Source organism: Coloeus monedula (genome assembly GCF_965178545.1).
Source record: "Coloeus monedula genome assembly, chromosome: 4".
In the NCBI taxonomy this organism is placed as follows: Eukaryota; Metazoa; Chordata; class Aves; order Passeriformes; family Corvidae; genus Coloeus; species Coloeus monedula.
The window spans coordinates 52292692-52319079 of record NC_138784.1 but is presented as its reverse complement, the minus strand read 5'-3'; the positions used below and the strand labels follow the sequence as shown (position 1 = coordinate 52319079).

Genomic DNA, 26388 nt, shown 5'->3' with positions numbered 1-26388 from the left:
CGTAAAACTTTTTCTGACTTTTTTCTCTTTTTCACACTGCTACGCAGGCAGGCAGGAAAGAAAATGGTCTAAAAAATTTCTCTTCATTCTGTTCCCTTCCATAAGACCAACACCTCACTTTAAAGACTGCCATTCTGATGCAGATTTTACAGTCAAGTATTTACTCTACTTAAACTTTGGAAATTAACAGTGTTCTCAGGTTTCCTGCCAACAGTAGTAAAAAACCATATTAAGATCATGCCCTAGATTAAAAAATAAAAAGAAAACAATTGAACAGGTTAAAGGAGAAATAGTATGGGAATATAAAAGCACGAAAATCAGCTTTAAAAGCACCATTATTTTTCACAGTTGTATTTTTAAATTTGGTTCTTTGCTCTACCTTGCATTACTTCAACTCTTCAGCATCTCTGATGTACAAGGTTGGGCACTGTGAGGCTTAGCAAGTTTGGCTTTAATATCTCCTTGGCAGTTTCTTTTTATATCTCCTTATATAAGTGATCTTGGCAACAGTAAAATCATGGCATTTTCTCTTTCCCTGATAAAAGGAACTGTCCTTCACAGTTAAAGCACTGCTACTGCAGGATATACATCAGTGAAAGAGGAGGTTATAAAGCACTAAAATAGTCCACTGGGACTAGCTAATGCTTATCTGTGAAAGCAGCACTTACCAAAAAAATTCTTTTCTATTTCCTTATAAAGGAAAAAAAAATTTCAAAATACTACAAGACTGCCTAAAAGTATAAGACAAAGAATGAAAACCAACTAAAGGGATATTAGCAGAAATTATCAAAGTGAAACAGTAAATCTAGCCTAATTCTTGGCTTTAAATGAAACAGTCGATTGCTATCAGAGTGACCACATATGTTGGGGGCGGAGTGTGGGGGATTTTTGGAGGGGGTGTTTGTTTGTTTGTTTGTTTGTTTTTAAATAAAGGCAGAGCAGACAAAGTATCAGGGCTGTAGAGAATGAAATGCCAAAACCAGTAAACCATTATGGGGTATTAAGAGACAATAGGGATTTTTAATTTAAAGCCAAATCTGTTCAACAAAAAATTCCTTCAAAGACAATATCTGTGTATGTAGAAATAAAAACTAACCTAGGAACTCATATTTCTTCGATCTGTGTGCCAGTGTCATGGAAAGCACAAGAAGGAGATTGTGTGGAATAAAATCAAATTTGCCACCTACCCATCTGTTTGGCCAGCAACTGTTTCAGGACCTTTTTTCCTTTTTCATGGGATCTTGCTTCCCTCTTCCCCTGTCTTTCTGTTCTTTTGTTTGCATTTATTTCACTGATGTCCTGTACCTTGCATGTCTTGTAAAACAACTCAGTAGGAGCTTTATATTATGTACTAAGTTCAGCAGCTACTCCTTTGGACGTGGCTTTCAACCACTTGCAGAAAACTCCAGCTTGTATGACAACCAAAGACTGCTACCTACAAATGGGCTATTCACTCAGGCATGCTTTTCTGCAGGCTTGTAAACACAGATATCACAGCTGCTCAAGGAAGGACAAGAGTGATGTCAACTAGAGCGGTGCATGCATATCTGTAACTGGAGACATGTGGAGATGTGTCAATTCTAGTCAATCTGGTCCTGTGGGGAGGGAGCTTCAAACTACCTCTTGACAGAAAAATAAATAAATAGACTACTAAGTCAGGCAAGCCTTTGCAAAACATCTTTAGCCAAGTAATTGTAAAATACTTTTAAGAGGGAAGTGCTAAATGCAGAGACTACAGAGTAGGAAATAAAACATCTGTACCACCCAGTGAAGCAGTTTTATTATCTTGACACCATTCAGCTATTTTTATCTGCTTGTGACAGGAGCAGCTTTTGAATGCGAAGAAAACCATCCTGCCAGCAATATCTATCATTTTCTCATCTGGGATACCTAAAAATTCATGTCAAGAGGGTGGGCAATTATCCACTGCTAAAATATATCCAGAGGATCCACCTATAAAATGATGGACCTTAGAAGGCTGTTAAGTAACATAACATAACATAACATAACATAACATAACATAACATAACAACATAACCAGTGTTCCAGTACAGTTCTTTGTCTTAATACAGGGCAAAGTGCTCAGAAATGTCTAGAGCAACTTGAGACTTCCTTTCCAAGGGAAAGGGAGTTACTTTCTTATTGCTACTAATAGGTGACATTTTAACATGACTGTACTTTTAAAAAGGGGAAGTTCTTCTTTATTAAAACACTCTTGTGTCCAGCACCCTCGGAATCCTACAGTAAGGCTTCCTGTTGCTCTTGTGAAACACCTTCAGTTTGTATTAAGCTATGTAATATGCACACATGATTTGTATACAAATTGTTAGAGTGATCACATTCAGCCTTACAGGGGATGGCGTTTACAAATGAGAGCCGAGTGAATGAATATTGTTGTTGGTGTTGTGGTTTTTGGGAGGCTGACCTACGTGACAGCAGCTTTTCAGAGAAGGAGTCTTGGTGGATGACAAACTGACTATGAGCTGGAAGTGTGCCTTTGTGGTCAGGAGGGCCAGTGGTAGCCTGGGGTGCATAGGGAAGAGTATGGCCACCAAGTGGTCCTGCCCCTCTACTCGGCCCTAGTGAGGCGACGTCTGGAGTGCTGTATGCAGTTCTGGGCTCCTCAGTACAAGAAACACAAAGAGCTGCTGGAGAGGGTCCAATTGAGGGCCACAAAGATCATTTGGGGTCTGGAGCATCTCTTTTATGAGGAGAGATTGCAGCAGCTGGGCCTGTTTAGTCTAGAGAGCACTGAGAAGGGATCACATTCAAGCATATAAATATCTCAAAGGCAGGTGTCAGTCGGATGGTGACTGGCTCTTTGCAGTGGTGCACAGTGACAGGACAAGGAGCAGTGACCATAAACTAAAACACAAGAAGTTTCACCTCAACATAAGGAAGAACTTCTTTACCTTGAGGATGACAGAGCACTGGACCATGTTGCCCAGGGAGGTCGTGGAATCTCCCTCTCTGGAGATATTCAATCCCTAGCTGTGGGGAGTTCCTGTGTCACCTGCTCTAGGTGACCCTGCCTTGCCAGGGGGGGTTGGACAAGAGGATCTCCACAGGTCCCTCCCAACCCTAAAAATTCTGTATTTACCAACATCACATTTTACTTCATTATTAGTCACGTAACTACTGTTCAGCAGGTCTTGTAGTTACAGCAATGAAGCTTTTCACAAAGTGCTTGCCCTTCAAGACAGGCCGTTCTAACAAAGCAAGGAAAGAGCTAGCATAAAACATTTGGTGGATAGGAAACACTGCTGAATGGCCATCAGCTTTCTTGACTATCAGCAGGCACATGTGCAAACAAGAGATTAGATGCTGTAAGTGGTTAATTCCCAGTTTTGAGGCTCTTAATGATTTTTCTCAGGATGAATCTAGTTGAATCATTTATTTGAAAAAAAATTAATTTTGGACTTGCAAATTGTCACCATCTGCCCCAATTATACATTTTTAATATGACAATTCATTTCAACTAATCATGATTTAATGGACTCTAAGATCTGCTGTAATATTTTTGTTTTCCAATACTGAAATGGTTGGCTTGAGAAGCTAATTTAGGGTTCAGAGCGGGTAAGACTGGATGTGGGAGATTTTTTTCCCCAGATTTTTTTTTTTTTGTTTATAAGAATATGGTATTTTGTTACATAAATTCTGTCTAAAATAAATCCTAGAATGAATGAAGTGGAAAGAGATAAGTAACTATTACATTTTAAAATAAAATCTAAAATTTTCATACATTTAACTTAACGTATGATGAAAACTGTAAGAACAAACATATTCTTTTATAAGTTTCCTGTCTGCTTCTCACACCTCAACAAATTGGCAATGAGAGGCTAACCTTGTGAAATACTCTGTTTTAAACCAAATCCTGCCTATTAGAATTCCATACAACTACAAAGTCTTATGTCAGAGGGCATTTTACATAAAACCAGAAAAAGACTCCTAGGGAAGTCAAGGACAGATTTTTAAATCACTATTGATAATGGGTGAAAGGAACTCAAAAACATCCATCATGATCTGCTATGCAAAGCTGCTAAGTAGACCAAGGAAGCTATATTATATATATAAATACAGGAAATATAATCATAACAAAACAGCCCAAGCCTTTTTGAGGTCTTCCTATCACTGCTACATCTGCAATCTGAATCCTCAAATGCAAGTATTTGCTGTTGCCTATTCCAGACCAGGAAAACTTCATGGAAGAACTCAGTTTGTGCTGTCCCAAAGCAAGTAGTTTGCTATCAAACATATGAGGGAAACTTTTCTGACACATCTGCGTGATATTCAGCTCTGAAGATAATTCACTGCACAACCATAATCAACAAAAAAAGGCAATTCCTCCAAAGAAAGCACAGCATGGTACATTTTATGCTTACCAAACTATCAACATCTATGCTTGAGTTTACTGCCCACTGCAAGGTTCCCATGATGTTCATAGCTAAAGTAAGAATAATTCCAGCTGTACCTGGTCCATCACCTGTGGAGAGAAAACCACATTCAATTACCATGCAAATAAAAAGTCATTAGAAATCAGAAAATTAGCATGTATATCTTAAAATGCATATTCATACTCTCTCCTCTTTTATTTCATGAAGAAAACATGGATTTGTTAATCATAAAAAGGACTAAGAGATAAATCACAGTTAAACACCTGGCTTTGGCACTGAATTCACTAGAAACCCTAATCTGCTTTGGCAGAAGAAAAAATTAAATCTTGGTACTTAAGCTGTAAACAGAATCACATCTCTGCAATCTTGATTTGACTTTCCTTTTTCCAACACATATGAATCTGTGAAATTACTCTTATGTAATTAAAACACCACACACAGCTAACAACTTTAAAATTCAAAATGGCTTACATTTTCATTTCTTGGACAAAAAGAGGACGTTCTCCTTAGTGTTGCACAAAGAAGCAGATGTATATTCTTTAGCTTTAATCGTCCGCTCTAACAAGCATGGGATTTTCCGGGGATTTTCCTTTATGACTTCATACAATACAACATAAGCATTTAATCTACCACGCTGTCGATTTTCAACCTCACTACATGTTAAATGGAATTGAGAATTTAAGCCAAATGGCTTTCTATGATTTCTCCATTCTTTATATAGTTTTCTTCAACAAACCTCCTCCTGTTTTGCTTATAGACATCTTTTTATCTAAGTAATTATAAAAGTAAGCAATAAAAGCAAAGTATTCCTCATGAAAGCTGATAAATTAAGAAAAGGAATTTAGTGTTGCTCCAAGGGCCTGTTATTTATAACAGTAAAGGTTACAATGGTGGCAAGATGACAAATTGTAATATTTTTTAAAGTGTTTCTAACTCCTTTTCTCAGGTAATACATCCAGGAAGACTAACACAAGAAAGGGTTTTCCTAAAAACCCCAAACTAAGGACACAAAGTGCGAAATGAGAAGGACAGCAGGGAACATTGTTTCCTATGAATGGTAGGGGAACTAGAAGTCTCCTTAGTAACAGAAGTGCTGTAAGTGCCTATTTTCATACAGAAGTATTTGTGTGGCTGATTTTTTTTTTTTTTTAATGTAAGGAAAGCTAGAGCTCCTTATACATAAATAGAGGATAGCATTTCATAAACTGTACAATATTTGATAAATTGCAAGCTCTTATACAACTCCTTTTCAACACTGAAGTAGAGCTGAAAGAAATTTGAATATCATTAGATTTAAAAACCTCCTCCATAAAATCATCAAACTCTTGTTCATCAGTGACCATAACACTGAAACTGCAAACAGATCCTGCACACAAAGTCCAGCATAAAACTTGGAGACATAGAATGATGCCCAAACATAACAAATGCATAGTGAATAAAAAACTGTATTTGAAGTAATCTCTATCTGAGTTTTTCCACAGAAATGAACTATTAACATTCTGGGGACATCATACTCCTATTTTTTGCTTGTTTGAGGCTGGCTACACGTGGCCAGTCATGGGCACCACTTCAAATACAAGTAAGGTATTGCGTGATTCTCATTCATATACTGTGTTTACTAGGAGTGGTGAGTCATTTTTCAGGGGATTTTGAATAGAATTTGCAAAACTTCACATAGAAAAATACATCAGTGGGTTGTGAATTAAAGAACTGGATGACAATTTCTTCTGGTGTGGGCTTTAGAAGATTATTAAAACTTTTCATGTCTTAGCCATTTTCAAGTGAGAGGAACATTAACTTCTATTTATTAAAAACCTTTGAGCTATACAGGCGTGGTCAACATCCAAGCTTCTCAGAACAGTAATGTGGTTTCAAACACGAGATAATTTTACAGCAACTACAATCAAGAAAATGAAAGTTTTGTCCCTTCAGTTATTATTTTCAGATTAATCCTTTAATGAGTCCTCTACAATATCAGACTGCAGGTAATAATGGTGCTATTTCTATTTTAATTAAATTGTTTTTACTACTATGACATACTTAAATCAATGCATGCTAAATTTTGCAACCATTTATTTCTCTCAGAATTTCCTAAAGCTGAGCTGTTAAAAAGAAGCAGCAGACTTCCATTTCAGTTTTCGGGTAAAGTCACCATACCTGTAGTTATGATAGAGATAAATGCCACGGCAACAAAAAAGACAACAAAGATAATTTCTATCCTCATCTGGAACCAGCGCAGTGTTGACAGGTAGAGGAACCAGTTTGCCGTGTGTAGGTTCAGAGCTTTGTGAAATAAGGTCTCAAAATACGGCTGCCGCCCAAAAGCTCTCAGTGTCCACAGCCCTTTTAAGCTTGTAACAAGATGGGTGAAAATTGGACTCCGAGCTGCAAAGTGTTTAAATTAGAACAACATAAACATGCATAAGCAAATACCTTTGATATAATGCAAACACCCACCCCATGCTCTACTGTAACGTCAGTGTGTAATTTACATATGTTGTCAAAGTACATGACTGGAGTAATCCTAACGAAGGATATACAACAAAAGTCTTTCCAAGAATGGGTTGAAATTACATTCAGTTTATTGACAGGAAGGATGACAATAATTCTTCATAGTTAGCGCATAACTAATTGTCTCATATCTACTTGGGGAAGCTCCTGGCCTTCTGTAAGATGCCACAGAAGAGAAAGGCTGCTCCTCCCCAGACAAAATTAATTCCTGCAATTTTGATAACTCCATCATATGAAGCTTTTTTAGTACAGGCAGAGTACTTTAATGCTCCAGATTCAAGTGCACTGACGTGATAATTTTAAGCAGATCTTGCATTACATAAAAAGTGGTGAGCCAATGCTGGATCCCTGCGAACATCAAAGAAATTTAAATTTAGATCTGAGGTGCTCCAGAATTACACTTAAGTTAAAGGGAAGAGAATCACCACTGTTTAAGACTTAGGACTGATTTGCTGAGGATCTGCAAAGCCAGGCAACAGTGCATGGTCTGCAAATTCATACTTCTAAATGAGGTTTTCAATTTTATTTGGAACATTTTAGTCTCTTAACGGGGGAAGAGGAAGGAAATTTATCAAATAACTTATTCAGAAATAAGAGATCTTTGTGATCAAGATATATCCATTGAAAATTTTTCTAACGAAGAAACAAATTCAAAGGGTACATACCAAGTCTGACCAATTTTGCAAGTTACATTTACTCTCAAGAAAACTGTATGTCAGGACTCTATTTGTTTTCAGCTGCAGTGGTGATAAAGCCCATCTTTAAAAAGGCCTTTTTTATTCCTCTTTGGCAGCAGAGCACTCAGTATTGGCTGGATCAGTAACAGCCCTGGCTTTAAGAAGATGCGAGTTCTGCTCCCAAAGACAATGTCATCTTGCAGAAGAGGCAAAAAAGAGGAGAAAGGGTGAATCACTTCTCAACTGATTTGTTGTGGATTTAAAAGTCTACCAATTTTGCTGCTCCTACCTTCAGATTCCAGTTGTTTCAGCTGCTGAGAAGTGTGGAGGAAGTATGCCCTTAACAGAATAAAGGCTGCTATCACAGGCACTGATGCCAGGAAGATGTAGGGCTCTAATATTGAGACTACTGTTATAGCGCCAATCACAATCAGTATTAACTGTAGAATGAAAGAAAAATACTATTGATATAGTAAACTTGTAATTTTATAGACTAGAGATTGGTGGTGAACCTCCTTTCTATGGCAGCTATGTACTGTTTCAACAAACATAAAGCGCTAACCTAAGAAGATTTGCAGCTGAGAACAAACCTCCATGAAAAGATCATGAATAGCTTCGACCAGATCCATAATCTGTTGCAATAAGCTGCCATATATTTCTAAAAGATGGAAGAAGTGTTTTCTTGTAGTACAATCGGTATTGCAGGCTTCTAAAATATGAAGCCACACAAAAACAATAGCAGCTAGGCACTCACTCTCCACTTAACAATTTTAAGAATGACACTTGCAATATCTGCAGCCACCTGTCTTGTCTGGACTAGGTGTGCAAGACTGTCAGGAGCTGAGTGACATTCTCCTGCAGGTTCTGGGCAAAGCAGTCTTGCTGAGGATCAGAAAAAGTGGGAAGTTGTACTGCTTTGCTTGCTCAAGGGACTGTAACCCATATATGAAACTAGCACTACTGCTTGTCCTGATCAGAAGACAGGAAATAAATTGTAAGAGAACCTGTGGTATGACAAATTAGCAGTTTCAGGAGAAATAAAAAGGTGTTTAAAGATGTCAGAAGACTCAAAAGAACAAAATTGTTTCAGAGTTAATCTATTTTAACCTACCAGAGACTACTACCATTTTAAGACCTCATCCTCAGTAGCTCCAGACAGATTTAGCTAATCTGGTCTTGATCTTTACTCTAGAAGAGACTTAAGCACCTAGACTGTTTTTGTCTCATATCTAAATCTAACAAAAACCAAGTGTATCAGTGTACATAGAATAGCAAAGTTCTGATTTGTATCAGTGTGTTACTTTTAACACTAAACAACTACTTCAAGCTACAAACTTACCAGCATAAACCAACTGCAAATGGACAATTTTTTGGACAAAATTATGAACGTTGCATTGAAACATCACTGCAAATGACCAGTCAGCAAAGAAACAGATGGAAAGCAAAACTAATTTCACATTAGAAAAAAGCACGCAGGGGGTGCTTATGCTACTACATCCACATAAACTCAAGGAAGGATTTAAGTTCCCAGTATTCAAAGTTAGAGGTCTTTCATGAACAGGTTAAGCACATTCTAAGTTTCCTACCATTTTTTTTTCATCAGAAACCTGAGGAATGCAATAGCAGCATCACATTTTATGAAAAAAAATTACATTACAGCTGAACTAGCTAAAAGAGGAATGGCTTTGAACTGAAAGAGAGCAGGTTTAGATTAGATACTAGGAAGAAATTCTTTACAGTGAGGGTAGTGAGGCATTGGAACAGGCTGCCCAGAGAAGTTGCGGATGACCCATTTCTGGAAGTGTTCAAGGCCAGGTTGAAAAGGGCTCTGAGGAACTTGATTTAGTGGAAAGTGTCCTTTCCTGTGCAGGGGGATGGAAACTAGATGATCTTTAATGTCCCTTCCAGCCCAAACAATTTTATGATTCTACAATTTCTTTCACTGTTTTCCTCATTTCTCTTAAAGGAATGGTGATACGTGTGGGTTATGCTTGTGCAGGCTGTTTAGCACTGGTCTGTAGCAATGCAAAAATGGATTTGTGTTTACTCATTACTTCAAACTGCAGAAATTAGCAACACTTGTATCTCTCTCTAATTGTTAAGAAGCAAATGAGCTATTCAACTGATATTGAGCCAAGTTATACAGCTCTCACATTACTTGAGATTACAGTCACTCAGTGACTGTTATAATTCCCGTTTCTGTCATTTACTCAAATTTTGTGAAGGTCACCATGATGCCATGTTGTTCTAACTGCTGGTCCCACAGTTATTTCACTAAAAAGTTGAATATGAAACTCTATGTTATCTCATAAACTCCAGAGTCTAAAGTCAGATGATGAGACTTTCTCTAAACAGGCAGAAACAAAAATCTAAACCACAAGCCAGCTGTATTGGCATATAGTTGAGGAATGGCAGCAGCGGGCTCATGCAACCCAGTTCAGAGCCACAGTGCTGTGCCGCAGTGCCCCAGATGCTGAGCTTTCAGCCCTGGGAGAGAGGCCAGACGGGGAGACATATTCCGCTGTTTCCCAGTTTGGAAAATGCGGGTGGTAGTAGACAGAGCAACTCAGCAAGCATTCAGGGTGGCAATGACTGCAACAGCCAATCTGATTAACCAACAGGAGTTGATTATTTAGGGAAAACCAGTCATGATCACAGGCATAAATGTTCTGTGAGTTCACTAAGAATTTTTGAGTGTGACCATATTAAACCTTAGGGGCAAGCAGTATGTGCCAGCAGCATCTCACATGAAGGATCTCCAAGAAACGAGGACTGGTTGATAGAACTGGGTTTAGCCTTAAGAGAGGGCTTTGTATAACTATCTACTGGTATTTATTATCTTTATATAAAATATACATGTTTCTGTGTATGCAGTTTTTTATGATTTACATAATTAAAAATATATTCTGTTTATATAGACACCACTAGGTATTTCTTGTGGACCATATGTGCTTGAGACAAATTCTTTTCAATGGCACACACTGGGAAGATAAGAGGCAATGGGCACAAGCTGAAATGCACAAAATTCCATTTAAACATAAGAAAAAGCACTTTTATCATGGGAATGGTCAAACACTGGAACACGTTACTCAGAGAACTTGGAAATAAGCAAAATCCAGGTTGGCCTTGGGCAACCTACTTCAGCTGAACCTGCTTTGAACAGATGGGTTGGAGAGGTTCCACATCCTAGGTCCCCATGTCCCTTCCACATTCTGTGACCCTTCAACAACCAGCAGAAGGAAGAAGTCCTATCTATAATTTTACTGCATCTTCCAGAGGAATCTGACTTTGTTCATTAGCAGAGTCCATGGAAGTCTGAATCTATGGAGGACCAGAAAGAATTTATTGTGAAGGAATGACTGTTAAAATTATTCAAGCCAGTGGGTAGGTTCAATGATCTTCAGAAGAAGAACCTGGAAAGACAGGGCAGCTTATCACGCATGTCTAGAAGCCTCTGCAGCTGAGACTGAGGAGAGAAACGTGAACCTATGGGACAATAGGGCATAGCTAAACCTCTGAAAGGCATCAGAACAGAAAAGCCAAATATTGGGATTTTCCTTATTCTTGAAAACATGAAAAACTAGTCAATTTCTTGTAGAAAGTTTGAAATGTAGAGACAGACAAACTTAACATACTTGTGGAACAACATCCCCATGCTAGATCCAAAATATCAGAAACAAAATCGTCATATCAGAAGAGACGGTAATAACTACTGTTGATGCTGAAGATTATACTGTTGATTCAGAGTCCCAATGTCCATGTTTACTCATTCAGCAGGTCCTCATGACATCAGCAGGACATGAAGTAAAGCTGTAATGTACCTGAATCTCTTCATGTCAAGCTGCACTGGCCTCTCTGAAGTCATGAGTTGAAGTTATCAATTACTCACAAAGATATAGGGAAAGGAATTCTGTTTTTATCAGATCATCATGTTGGTAGGGACCATAAAGGAGGCAAACTCACAGATGGAGATAGGCAATCTGTACAGCAGAGTGTTTGGGTTGGGTCTGTACATCACCTTAATAATGTAGAGAGGAACAGGAGCGCCAGGGAAGATTTGCTCCTATTTTTAAAATGTTCTGGGAACAAGTTCTACCTAAGAAAAAGCTGGCATTTCCAGAGAAGACAACAGAAAAGTCAGTAATATATTCAGCAGAAGAGAAGTAAACTAAGGGTTATGCTAGCAAACTGGGAACAGAAGAGCTTAAGGAGGGGAAGTTATGAAAGTGACTGAATGTAATCAAAGAATAGCATTCAAAAAATAGTAAGCTTGACCCACGAGGAACTAAGGAATGCCCTGTATGATTTACAGTTGAATGTGGGCAGCAGCAAGGATACTTGTCTGGTAGGGGTCTGCAGGGCAAAAATACTTCCGAGCCTGAGTCATAAGAGTGGTTTGCATAAACAGTGAAGGTAAGTACACACAGAGGCAAGTACTCAAAAATGAAGCAATAAAGTTGACCTACAGGATAAGCAGCTACGTAAATAGATACATGGAATGAAAAAATTCATATGATTTCTTTTGCAAGATGTACAGCTGAAACATTACATGGCTACAAGACAGCAAAAGTTACAACTTTTATTCTACAAACCTGAATGAAGTCAAATACTGTAAGTGGAAGTAAGTCATCCAGCACTGCCGTATCTTTTGAGAACCTGTTAAGCATACCACCTATGGATTAAGAAAAAGAAAGTCAAACATTTTCATACCCCCCAAATCCCACATTTATTACTTTAACAAAAGGGAGAACTTTTTCTGAATACAAAATATTAAGTTTTTTTAAGTACAAGCAATTCCATTACAGTTAAGTGGAGCTACAGTTTCTTTCCCCAGGGAGGAATTTGGCTACACAACTTCTGTTTCAGCTCTTGGTAAAAAAAAAGCCAGGAAAATGTAATTAAAAAAAAGAAACAACTAAAAAGGGCAGAAACAGAGGCACAAAGGATAAGGTCTGTACCCCTTATTCAGCAGGCCCTGCTGATACACAGGTAATTTGCACATCAGCATTTGCACAAGTTTGTAACCAGTTTCTTAATGTCTGAGTAGAATTACTGTATTAAACATCATGTAACAACAAAGTTAAGAGTATAAGGGAAAACAAAGGAGAAGCCCATTGTTGTGTCATCATTTAGCAGTGTCTCCTGTAATCTAGTACTTACCAGTAAGAAGCGTACGAGATAGGAGTTTCATGTACAGTGGGAGATGGAACTTGTTGCACCAGTTATATAATGAGCTTTATATCAACTCCCAAATTTGAATATGCATACCATTATTCACAATAACTGATGTTTCATGCCATTTTGGTAGGACTGTTCATTAAAAAAGCTCTGTTTATCATCCACATCTGATTCCTTGTCACTCACGACATAACTGACTACATCTTTTCTATTGCAGTTTTTGACAAAGTCTATTCTTTAGAAGTTATTCTACTTTTATTGCCTAGAACAGTTAACGGTTTATTTCCCCCAAATTTCTTTCTTACAGAGAGATATTTCAGAATCAGAATTGACAACTGAAATATGTCACATTTAAGTGCAATCAAGTTTCATTAAAAGATTCACAAATTACCTTATGTGGCAAACTTCTAACATTCTGCTTGACTGAAAATGTAAATGGAAGGCAACAGTGCCCTTTAACATAATGAAAACCATTTAATTGAAATTAAATGCACAGATAAGTCAATCACCTCCCATCTCAGTTACCTGCTTTCCAAGAGTTGAATGTTGACATAGGTGCATGAAGAACTGCATGCACCATCTTTTGATGAAGAGTTTTAGACACTGTTATAAGTGTATGCACAAGGGGCAAACCTCTGAAGATTCCCATGGCAAGCAGGGTATCTGCCACTCCCACATAGATGTAAATGATGTAGTAGCTGCTAGTGTCAGTGACAATCACAGGAGGGTTGCCAGAGGTGCTGTTTTCTGACTGTGTTGAATTTGCCTTCAAAGCTGACCTGTGTGATGGAAATGAAAAATAAATGCATTACTGGAAATTGTGTGCTTTTTCTCTTTTGTTTACTAAACAAAACCAAGCAGTACTCCAGTGTCCATTTGGTTTAAAACTATGATAATGGTTAGTATAGATATTTCCAGTAATTTTTAAAATACTGTCATGTATGTATGAAATATAAATTATTATTTGCTCTGGTAGTCTCTTGCAAATCTACTGCCTGTTTAATCACTAACAAATCAAACATAACCCAGGAAATTATATCCACTTCTTTTAAGCAGAAAAATTAGTTTAAGTCTTGAAGAAACTGAATTATTATGGAAGTAAAATGCTTTAGGTATACTGTAAAAATCAAAGCCCTTAGTGACTTAATGTAGATGGAAATCAACATAAATCACTCCACCTCCATCACCTAAGTCACCATATGCTCCTATACTCAAACACACAGACCCATTGCTGCAGGACAAAAACAGGGATTAAAAGCATTAACACAGGAAAAGCCACTGGCTTTTTCACTGCTCAGTATGTTTTAACCTTCAGCTGCCGACCTTGTAACTTCTGGGAATTCTTCATAGATAAGCAGAGGAAATTTTACAAATGGAGTCTTACAGAAACTGCTCCCTTAAAATGTTCCTAAGCAAAAGTCTTACCCAGCACCTCTGAATCACAGTATATTGAAGATAATTGGGTCCATACATCCCTAGAGTGAGCTGACCCAGGAAAATCTTGCATACACTGTTGTGTACTCAATAACAAGGCATAAACCATTCAACTGTTATTGCATAAAGAAATACCAGATACCACCTGCACAAGGTATTTAGATTTTCCATCTATGAACCATTTTGTTGACTATAAGATAGTGACTATGCACATAGAATTCTGGCAGAATTTATTCATTATTTACAGAAAAAAACTAATAAAAAGGAGACCCCAGTTTCTCAATAAATTATCAGCACTACTTACTTTTGAAGAAACCATACCCCACCAAGAGAAGCAGCTACCTGTGACCAAAGAAAACACAGTCAGATTTTGTCCTATCACTTTATGGAAGTAATTTTCTCACTTATCTTTTTTCATTGACTTTATACCTGTTTTTAGAGGGAGCATAATAAATGGGTGGAAGTCAAACTTACTTGAAGCAAAAACCTTGTAATATCTGCTTCTCTCTCCACGGAAACAATGCTGTGCATCCCACCAGGAAAGCTACATTTAGACTTGTATATCAATCAGACTCTCAAGTGTCTAAATATTCTTGTATTGTTTTTTATCATACTATTAACAAAGGTTTGCTAATGCCTTCCTAATGATAACTGTATGCCTTAACAGATTTTAAGTTTTAAAGATTAATATTCTTAATGACCCTAGAAGACTAAAGTATCTTCAAAGGCAGCTATTCAAATATGAATGTCAAACCTTTAATATTATTATTATTTTTGCATTGTTGTTCTTGCTAGCTGATACCTACATTTGGTATATTCATTTGATTGATATTGCTTGGCTGCTTAGTTTTACATAATTTTCCACATAATTCCACATAATAATTTACATAATTTTACACATAATCTATTGCAATAGTTTTTAAATGTAGAATTAAACCCTTTTTTTAAGAACCATTGTAAGATGGTTCAGTATTCAACAAGAGTTTAGTCTGTAATATGTTCTTGTCTGTCCATCAAAATACTGGAGACCTTCATCTAATCTATCACATTTTTAGTTTGCTCTATTTCTATGATCATTTTTTCTAAGGGTTGAAACAGTTTTTACAATTTCTTCCCATACATTTTTATGTCACTGGTACAGAAATGTATTGTGGTAATACCCCAACAGAAAACTGATGTCTTCTCTTTGGGAGCCACTAACTTTTGCAGGTCTTACAGTAAATAACTCAAGATTGACCATGATGGTCCCGAATTCAAGTATTTGTAAAATCAGGCTTCTTTCACGATACTGTTTTAACATCTCCTAACAGAATTCTGTTCTCATCTTGACTCCTCATAACAGAGGAGTTTTTTCAGCTGTGAAGATGATGGTAGGTAATATTGTCACAGAATAGTTTTACAAAGCCTTTCTCTGTGTTTCCTTCCAAAACTGCTCTTCTTGCAGTTCAGCAGCCCTAGTCCCTGGGTATTACATCTAGGAGACACAGTTTTGAGCTGCTAAAGAGAGCTACACAACATACACCTTGTAAACCTAGGAAATATGTACAGTTGATGTCCTATTTATGGTGATCTGCATGGACTCACCTTGGAACGTGCAATACAAAACAATCCATTCAAAATCTAAAACAGCATCTCTGAAATTTCTACAGTAGTCCCACCCAGACCTGAAGGCTGTAAAAACAGCACTTTCAATTTCTTGAATGTTCATCACTAGCCTCACTTCATTGTCTCAGGTTGGAAGGGTACAAACTGCTAGCACACGACAACATAAACATTTGGCATGGTATTTCAGCTCACACACAGAGGTTTGCTCAAGACTGGACTAAGGCTGGGTATCTACCAGCCCATTCATTTACCAATAGGCTTTTACTTCAACAATAGTCACACTGGAAAATTTAAAGCATATGGAAACATTCTTTGTCATAAGATTTTTTTTTCAATTAGAAGAGGAGGCTTTTGAACCGTTTAAAAAAGCTTTAGTCTAAAGTAAAAGCAGAAATGTGTAATCAACATAAGAAATATATGCTGAATATACAGGAATAAATCTGATATACCGTAAAGTTAACATTTTCTTTGCCTCTAAATTTTAGAGGCATTTTAAATGCCTCTAAAACTCACATTCAGCTTTGCTGTTGTTTACATAGCCATTTTCCACTATCATGAAAAAAAAAACTTACATGATAAGAAAAGCTACACATCTAAATACTGTCTTGTTTCTGGAGTTGGTTTAAAAGTTTAGGATGTTAAACTAGATCTAAGCTCCAGGATTTATTCCTGGTCCAAGAGAACTAACTTAAATCACCTGCAACATAACATTAGTGTAAATTCAGAATACCATCAGTCACATCTTTCTCCAGAGAAGGAAGGTTGAATCTCACTGCAAAATTGCTAAAAGCCCTTTGCTGACAATCAGCCAGAAACTAGTCCTATATTCCTAATGGATTCTTCTCTTCATTCAGTTCATGTTGAAAAATACCAAGAGAAATTGGCACCATATTTTATAAGTTGACATATGAATACAGTCTAGTTGATTTCCCACTATGAAACATATTCCTTCCCTTTGAAAAATACTTGATTTAGGATATTCACTATAGAAGAGGACACTATGAGATTCTATATGCTAAATATCTTTCCTAAATTGAGACACAAGACAAAAAGCAGGCAATTTCTGTTATATGAAAAACAGTCAAATGTCCATGAACAGCCAGATGTTCTTCAGTACTTTTTCCAGTGTTTTACACCATCCTTGGAAAAAGTCTTCTCTGCAGGCTGCAGGAACACCCCTTCCATCTTTAACTGCCATCACAGGCATTCAGCACTCTGCCTTACTCACTACTCTTCTTTCACTAAGAGCAAAGCTAGTAACTCATTTTCAAAGCAATTTTCCAGAAATTATGTATGTGCTCATCAAAAAAAATTATGGCAATTATTGTTGTGAAGTCCCCAAGACTCTGCAAAGATAATTTTTAATGAAAAATGGAAGATTATTCACCTGCAAACAAGAGACTTGCGTAGCGCAACAATTCCCATTTATGGTACCACATAGCAGAAAATAACCTGGATAATTTGAGAAGTTGGGTCTTCTGCTGCTGTGCACTAACCACTAACTTCAGTGAAGAAATGCTCATCTAAGCAGTAGAATACTCACTGCAATTTAATTTAACAGCAGTTGTCAATAAGTGATACATACATGAGTTTAAGTCTTGATGCTTTATCCATTCTTCACAAAGAACAGTTTGAACAAACATCATTTTTTGCAACACGACACCAAGCACAGATTTTCTTACCTCAACTGAGAAGACAGCCACACACAAAATCAGAACAAAAATCAAGTTTTTGTGGATAGTAATGTATCTGAAATAGGTATTCCAGGTAGCAACAGTACCCATGCTTTCAGCATCATCACTGAAGCACTCCTGTCAAAAAATCAGTAAGATAATAGTAAGCATGATAATAGTATCTCTGTATGAAAATTTCTGACATATGAATGCTATCATTTTTTCTGCTAACTCACTGCATATAATTGAGCTGAAGCATTAGATTGGCTGATAATGGCTGGAGAGGAAGGTACTGACTGGTTGAGCCATCTTTGCTATAAAATACAATCGAGAGATTATTTGAAATTTTCAGACAACAATGAGAGAAGCTGAGATTTGTCCAGCACTACCAGAATAAAAAAACTATTAATCAATAGCTATTTTCTTTCAATGGGAATTATAATTGTGATTTTAGAGTAAATTTGTAAACATGCTGAGATTTTTTTTGCTGCTGAGCTCGAAAGAAAAAATGGGCGGTGCTTCAGCAAATTATGAATTTACATTTTTTCTTGCAAATCTGTTTCTACCTAGGAAACTCCTCCAGAAAATTTTCCTATCCTCAGAAAATCAGCTATCACTTTTTAAAATGAAATTAGTCCATCATGGCCAATTGAAAGTATTAGAAAAAAAGAAATTTTGGTGCAGTTTTTGGTATAAAACTCAACCTTCTGGTTTTTTCTGCACATCCATAAAACCAGAGTAAAATCAAGCTTACCCCTCCATTTATTATCTGCATCAGGACACAAGAACTAAGGAATCTGAAAAATTTATCTAATTTGATCAAATTCCAGTTTTAAAAATTGTGCTAGTATTTCAAATGTATTTTATTTTTTCCATGAGCCTTAATGTTTCACAGGTGAATTTTGCATAAATGTTTTACAACTATGGTTTTCCAAGTTATGGTTTCAAATTTCATTTTATCCTAAGTAATCTGAAAGGTAAAGTGCAGGAGATGTATATTCTGTATATATTCTGAAACTCTCTACAGATAGCACTCAAAGCTGAGCAAAAAATAAGGCAAAATAAATTTTTGAGGAATTCAATGATTTCAGGATGATACTTGAGCTTAAAATTTTTCAGAGGTATTCAAAAAACATATTCCATAAAGAAATACTGCATTAGGAAGGAAATAGTCAAGTCCTTTTCAAGAGTATATTGAGCTAAACCAACACCATAACCAAACCCAAGATGAATGTAAATCAACACACACCTTTAAATCCTCTTCATTGATTTCATCAGTTATGTCCAAGACACTGTCTCGAGACACACGCCTGGTGTAGATATCTATCTCAGAAGACAGGTTTGTCTGAGGCACCATAGACATTTTCCGAAATGTTGTACTTCCCTTTTTGGAAAAGTTTGGTCCATAGTTCACTGAGGTGCTCGTCATCAGGCTCAACACCGACTGCCTCCTCCGCCCTTGCAGCACAGGGTCAGGGCTGAGCATGCCAGTCCGCAGCAGAGCCATGTCCCCCGGTTCTAAGTCAGGTATCAGCGAGAGCCTCCTCTCTGGTGGGTCATTGTGGCCATCGTCTATCCCATTGACTTGCATCCCATTCTTCTGCACTACTGAGAACTTTCTGTTTGCATTAAGAGGGTTAATAATTATGGAGCTCTTCCTTTTGTCATTAAAATCTGATTTTTGTTTAAAAGATTGCTTCTTTATTTCATTTCGTGATCCCATGCCTTCTCCTTCAATGGAAAATCGTCGGAGAGTCTCAGTAAGGATTGAATTTCTTCTCTCTGCACTGAACTGATCAAAAGAATCAAATCCCATCAGCTCTGAGCTGAAGTCTGGCCGTTGACCCTGAAGTTCAGAAAATGTTCCGTAGAAATAGCAACCCCCTTCATGTAAAATTAATATTTTGTCAGCAATCTTTAAATGTTCCAGTTTTGAAGTAACCAAGATCCTAGTTTTATTCGCCATCAACTTGCACACACAGCTGTAAAAGATGGAAGTGTGAACGTTTAGACTTTTTTGTTCTCATGATTAAATGATACTATTATCCCTTCCCATTTACTTTTACCTGCCCAGCTCCCAGTATGAGTGGACTTGGGTGCTCCCTCAAACTGCAAAGGAGGTGGTAAAGCTGAGATGTGTAAAGCATGAGCAGTTTATTGCGGGAACCAAAAAAGGGGTAAAATTTAATCATTTTCAGGCCAATCCAAAAAGCAGTTCATCATGAAGTGTTTCTTTTCATTGTAGGGTTACTGAGGTCTGTGTCTACCAAACTTAAGAGTATTACTTCAATTTCAAAACTTCAGAATTACAGTGGCTGAAAAGCTCATGGATGGCAGTCTGTGTCCTTACTGTTTTCATCAAAAGGATAAGCCAAAAGTCTCTGACTTCAGCCAATCTGCTGCCAATCTTCAGCAGGCTGTTCCAGGTGATTCAATGATCAGTGATTAGAAAAATAGGGCAAAATACAGCTTTTTGTAAATTTATACTTACAAAGCAGGTAATTGTTTTAAAGTGAAAGCCTTTCTGGTACAAAGGCATGTCAGATATAAAGCCACACACACTGGGAGTAAGAGATTACAGCAGGCTCAATATGTTGAGATGGAAGAGGGAGCACTAATGCTCACGCTCGACACAGGCTTGTTCCCCACACAGTGCATTGTCCAACCACTAACACAAAATACAATACAAAAAATACTATGAGAAACCCTAAAAATAAACATCCTCAACAGGTATAATTTTGATCACTTCAGTATTTTTGTACTGTTACTAAAAACCCTTCATTTTACTTTGTTCTGCTTGGTGAGATTCTTAAATACAATCTATCAAAACATACAATACCTTTCAAATATCTCTTTTTCTGTAAAAATGTCTAAGTGTCCAAAAGGAGAATCCAGGAGATACAAATCAGCATCTTTGTACACTGCTCTGAACAGAAAAAAATGGAAATGAAATTAACTTTCACATCTCTCATAAATTTAAATAAATACATTTTAAGAAGAATGCTTCAAATCTTTTAATTTATAGACATTCTACAGCATCAATATGGAGATGGAGATTAACATGAAATGTGCTTACAAGACATCTTTCAATAAAGCCTTTTCTTTCTGCAGACCATATTACAAACTAACTCCATTTTTCATTAATTTCTGTGCAATGAAACAAAGCTGTCTTTTACACAGGTTACCCTAAAGATCTGTTTATGGCCTGAATCTGACAGTTCCCATTAAAGTACAATGACCATTTCAATGGGAATTTAGTATCTACTGTAACATCTACTGTTGCCTGAGGGAATATTGCATATATGTAAATAAACATGTGAAAAGACTTAGGTCTCAGAACTTAGTTTTAAACGTACTTTTTAAAAAAATGGTGAGCAAAACCAAGTGTATTAGTGAGGCATGGTCTTGCAAACATTATTTGCAAAGGGACTACAATATTTCCAGTTGAAGACATCAAAAAGGACCTTAAGCTGTATGTACCTGGACATGGCTCACTGAGACCTAAAGCTCTGGTTAAGAGGTTTTTTTTAAACAATAATTTGAATAGAAGTTTAAAAAGACCCCCTGCCTTCCTCTGTGAGAATGAAAATCATTATGTGATATTAATTAGAGTATAATTAGTAAAGAAATCTGGACAGCTGCATTTCTGTATTTTTTAAAGGATGTTAAATAGTGTGAAAATATTTAACCACCAAGAGAGAAAGCCCTCAATAATTATGTATTATGTTAATAAAACAAGTAACTTTATTGAAAAATCCTCTAACATGATGGATTTCACTGAGCATACATTATGATGTAGTGGCTGCACAACAACAAATTTCACACTGTTCTGGGCACTTTTATCAGCAAGAAGTTTGCAGGGCTTCATTGATATAATTTGTGTGTTAGACTCAGTAGCTACAAAGCTGCGGGCTTTAGGGTACCAGGCCAGCAAGCTGACTTAAGTCCAGGACATGCACTGTTTTTTTCCCTTGGTCCTTTCTTTCCCTTGGTTGTAGCTGCAGGCACTGACAGTGCTCTGTAAGGAAGATGGACTCATGCAATCTCTCCCCTGCTTCACCTGACAGCTAGTTGATGTCACTGCCATCATGGATTCTCATTTCACTTGACTTTGCACAGACTACACCAGATAAATTTATGTAGCCAGTTCAAGAAAATAATGTCCAGTGTATCACCAGCTTATCACCTAGGTACAACCCAGGGCTGTAATCCTAAATTTACACCTCTGACTTTTCAGAGCTTCATCTGCAACCCAGACCTCAATACCTGCACACCTTGTAGTACGCTGAGCTTGGACTGGAGCCTGAACAAAATATAAGACAGTCACTGTCTTTATGACATGCAATTGTTTTAAAAATTACTATTCTACAGCTGACAATAAATACATAAGTTCTGTGACCCTCCAGGAAATGAGCTGTGACCATCTGAAAAGTGACAGACATGATTATCCATAGCATCGAGGAAACAGTCCATGTAAATGTTGCATTTTAAATGAAAATCTAAGTGGGTTTTGTTGTTCTGGGGTTATATGCTTTGAAAGCTTTGCCTGCTCTTCCCCTCCTCTCTCCTCTTACTGCATAAACCAGAACAATCCATATGCCTCTTCAGTCTCACAAACACACACTGAAAGATTCTCTATTTTAATGATCCCATCTTTCAGCATCACACAGATGTGCACATCTTTCACAGGATGCCAGTACAGATCACTATAATGTGATTTTACTTCTACCCAGAGTTTCTGGGCATGGGAACCAACACAATTTGCACTTGGCACGGAAACAAATGAGGCCATTTGACACATCAGAGCTGTCATTACTGGATTTCTGACAATAGGTAAGTGATTCTGCTGAAACACATAGCTAATTTATAAGACAAACACCTATGTTATTGTTCTGTAGACCTTCAGAATTACTTACTAACATTGGAAGGTCAAACAGACAAGGCAGTCATTCATAGGTACTGACTAGTCACAGCTTTCCACTTTTACTTCTTCTCATGAAAGAAGCCCAAAAGTGGTAGCAAAATTTTTTGGAATACGCCTTTTTTTTTTTTTTTCCCCCATTTACCTGCAGACAAGGTATATATATTGATATATACGCCACTTTGAAGAAATGTCATAGCATGGAAAGGTCTTGGAATATTTATTTTTATCTTTCTATGGGTTTCTTCAGTACATGGAAAGTTACACTTAAAGGTCTGAATTTCCAAAGGCATCTTGCATCAGGGAGGGAAATATTCATCTTATGTTAAGCCACAGCATTTGTCTGACATCAAACTTTTAAAATTCAGGAAATTAATATGCAGGTGTATCATAAACAGAATTGCATAGCAAAACTCAGATTTCTGATAGCAAAATCAAGTTCCTGATACATCTGGAGGATAATTATTTAGCAGGACACAGTCCATATGTATTTAAATGCTTAGTCATAATACATTCCATATACATGGAACAGTACACTACTTGAACAGCAAAATACTCACCTTGCCAGTGAGATTCGTGCTCGTTGGCCTCCACTCAGAATGATTCCACCTTCACCCAGCAGTGTATAATCTTTGTCTGGGAACTTGGAAATATCCTGTTAACAATTTTTTTTAAGAATCAGTATTTTCCATATCCACGAAACTCAAGCAACAGACTGGATGGAAGCATAGTGTGCAGTCATGTACAGACAGGTTGGATAGCAGTTGTAAGAAAAAAAAAAGTCCCATAGAGGTTTATTTATTTCATTTTTTTACGTAATCAGAAATGGTGATAAGAGAAACATTTCACTATTGCAGAAAGCAATCACGAGATGCAAGATCTTAAGACAAATATTTGTCCAAATACTAATCTCCATAAAAGCAAGGAATGTACCTTCATACAAAGTCAATCCAAGATAGTAACTGCTCAAGTGCTCTGTCAAGTAATGATAAATGCACTTGCTGCTGAAGTTAAGGAGAGCAAGAAGCAAACTCTGTTTCTGAGCTCTTCAAAACCCAGAGAGATATATACTTCAGGCAGATTCATTAAAAAAGGCTTGACTAAATTCCTAGCCAGGAATGCTCAAGGTTTGCAAAAGGTTGGCCGTAAGTTACTAAGAACTCATGACTATGTTAAAAACAAACCTTTAGCCAGGGGTAAAAGCAGAAAATACCATTTCACTCTCATATGAGACACAGGAGAAAAGGAGACTCTTGCGTCCTACTGGCAGGGGTAGACAGAAATTTTCTTGAGAGGAGTACTTTTAGCACTGAAATTCATAATGCATGCAAACCACAGAAATTCATGGAAGTGGAGACAAGCAGACAGGAGAATGGCTTGTGTGCCTGAAGGCTGTCTAGTCTTTCTACTTTTAGAGTTGCTCTAACAAAAAATATTAATTCTGCCTTCAAGCCTTACCAAACCTACATCCATAAGCCAATACAGTGACACCACTATCACTATGGTGGAGGTAGTTTCAAGGGACTTTTCCCAGAAACACAGGCTGGATGAGCTTCCTGTACCTCACGGCACCTAGGCCTCCAGGGGATACAACTTCAGGGCAGTTTGTCACGCAGTGAGTGGGAATCCCTGACTATGCCAGGAGGTCCCAGGGCCTGTGATCACTGCTCAGCAGCACCATACTGCCTGTGCACATCTTCCCATTCCCAAGGCAGGGATCCCCCACAGCCAAGGAAGCTGACTGAGGCATCCAGTACCAGACAAAACCATCTCCGGTGTTCTCATGCACCACACATATTCTCTTTTCAGTGCAGCTTTTGGGGGGAAAAAGTGGCATGCATTATCCATCAAAATCTGAGCTTCTGAGAGCAATCTTTAGGACGTGCTTTGGAAGGGGTATCCTGTTTTGGGGTCTCATCCCCCAGGCAGCCATGAGGCAGACAGGAACTCAGCTGTCTGCATGCCCTCTGCAGCACCCACAGAAATCCTATGGCTTCTGGACTGGAAGATACCTGAAGCACTGTCAGGGCAATACTACCTGGGATTCTAAGTTGAGCTGCTCTCTGTAAGTTTGTATTTCATACAAAGCCAGATACAATCCAATTTTGATGACTCCTGCTGTGATTTTGATGGTTGATCTCTGTTGGGCAGCCTATTGGCATTCCAGGCCCCTGAGGTTTTGCAAAATAAATAAATAAATAAATAAATAAAAGTCCTTCCAAAAAATGTTTCCTTCTTCCTCCCCTGCAAATTGCCCTGACCTCAGGAACAGAGTGAACAATGCTGTTCAGACCTGGAACAGTGACAGATGAAGGGTCCAGCCACTTAAGAGCTAGAAATTCACTGCCTGGTCTGTCAGGAAATGGGAGATTCTCAAAACTCTTTAATTTGATAATAGCATTTACTTCCTGACTTAGAGGATTTTGACCTTAAAATCAAGATGCTCCCATGTACGGAAAATCTATTGCAGGTGATTTTTAAATTATTCTTACGTTAACTAGTTATTTCCCTCTTGTAAAAGGAGTCACACAAGCAAATCCCTGTCACTAACATAACAGTTCAAGTATGTGCTGAAAGAGGAATGTGCCAGCAATAGTTTTTTAAAAAAATTTCTGAATGTGACAAAAACACCTTCCTATAGGTCATGAAGTATTTAGAGATAACAAGTGAAATTCTGGCATAAAATGTTTTCCAGCATTTATTTGAGACAACCTGGTCAGATCACTTGTGGTCACATTATGTGTGCAGGAGTCATGCTATTCATTTGTAACTTTGGCATTAACATAGGGATTTGCACGGTTAAGTATCCAGATCTCTAAGCTGATTTCAGCTCTTTCCCATTTCTACCAGTACTGCAGCCTGTAATGGTGCTGTTGCCCTTGCTGTTTCCTGGTTTTACTCCTTCCCAAAAAATCCAGGGGAAGAACTGGGCCCAGCATGTCTTCTCCTGCAAACAGGGTAAAATCCTAGCTCTACTGAAATTCATTCCAGGGTTCCCATTGCTTTAAATGGTAGTGGGATTTCATCAGATACATTTCTTTGCAGGTGTGTCAACATGGAATTTTAATCAGACTTTTAATGAGTTCCCCTTCTGCTCTCCTCTACCCTTCACCTCAAGATAATATATGGCATGGAGCAGACAAAGAACTTTTCAGGCTGTAATTATAACAATTAAAAACTGTTTAGTAATTTCTTCCAAAGGCATAAACAAAGTAGTGAAGTCCAATAGACACACAATGCTATTTGTTGGAACATGCATGACCTATTGTAAAAAAGTATGTAGGGCCAGTCCAAATACATCCTTGCTGTCATTTTATGCAGGAAGTGAAATCAAGCCAGGGACAAACCTAATGTAATGATGCTGAACGGCACAAGACTCAGCATATTAATGAAGTAGCCACTGGATTTTCTTTAACATATCTGTTTCTAAATGCTTAAATTGAGAAACCTGTTGGTAACTATTCATACATGAAAACCCCTACAGATGCCACAGACATTAATTACTTTTGCGGATGCTTCTAATATCAGAAGCTAAAAAAATCTCAAATTGCACACTCAAGGAGAAGGTACCCTTTTTAATAGCTATTTGCATTTTTTGCAGTGTAAATGCTGTATTATCTACCTCAGCAGCAAAGGGATGACCCTCATAATACCTTCAGGCTTGATAAAGAAGAATACAGCCAGAATAGCTTCAGGATGAACAGGAAATATGGGCTTGTTATTAAAAAAGGGAACTCCAGAATGGACTTCACACTCCAAGTCTTTTCTGTAGAGATTAATTGCTATCAGAATAATTTGATAAATCATTAGCAACAATGAAGATAATAAAGCATGACAGAGAACAGTCTCTAAGAACCAAGAGTTGCTTAGTATATCCAAAGTTACTCAAACTGCCCAAGAGGTTCTAATTATAGTACCTAAGTATTTTATTTATGTGACTTCTTTTTCTCCCTTAAATTTGTCCTTAATTATGTGGGGTTTGATCATCTCTCTTC

The 26388-nt window shown here is 37.5% G+C and overlaps 1 protein-coding gene across 2 annotated transcripts in view; it reads right to left on the bottom strand.

Moving 5' to 3' along the window:
• The window catches only part of CFTR (CF transmembrane conductance regulator), a 90511-nt gene that overhangs the window by 22440 nt on the left and 41683 nt on the right, over positions 1 to 26388 (bottom strand). Inside the window, exons 12-20 of one of the 2 annotated variants that reach the window (XM_082279754.1) lie at positions 22954 to 23048; positions 20312 to 20398; positions 18722 to 19454; positions 17421 to 17610; positions 13286 to 13534; positions 12175 to 12254; positions 7872 to 8022; positions 6552 to 6779; positions 4383 to 4483 (exon numbers count right to left, since the gene is read on the bottom strand). In XM_082279754.1, coding sequence (XP_082135880.1) covers positions 4383 to 4483; positions 6552 to 6779; positions 7872 to 8022; positions 12175 to 12254; positions 13286 to 13534; positions 17421 to 17610; positions 18722 to 19454; positions 20312 to 20398; positions 22954 to 23048 — 1914 coding nt within the window. Of the gene's footprint in view, positions 1 to 4382; positions 4484 to 6551; positions 6780 to 7871; positions 8023 to 12174; positions 12255 to 13285; positions 13540 to 17420; positions 17611 to 18721; positions 19455 to 20311; positions 20399 to 22953; positions 23049 to 26388 lie in introns of both variants that reach the window. The other variant, XM_082279755.1, reaches the window with a different exon arrangement.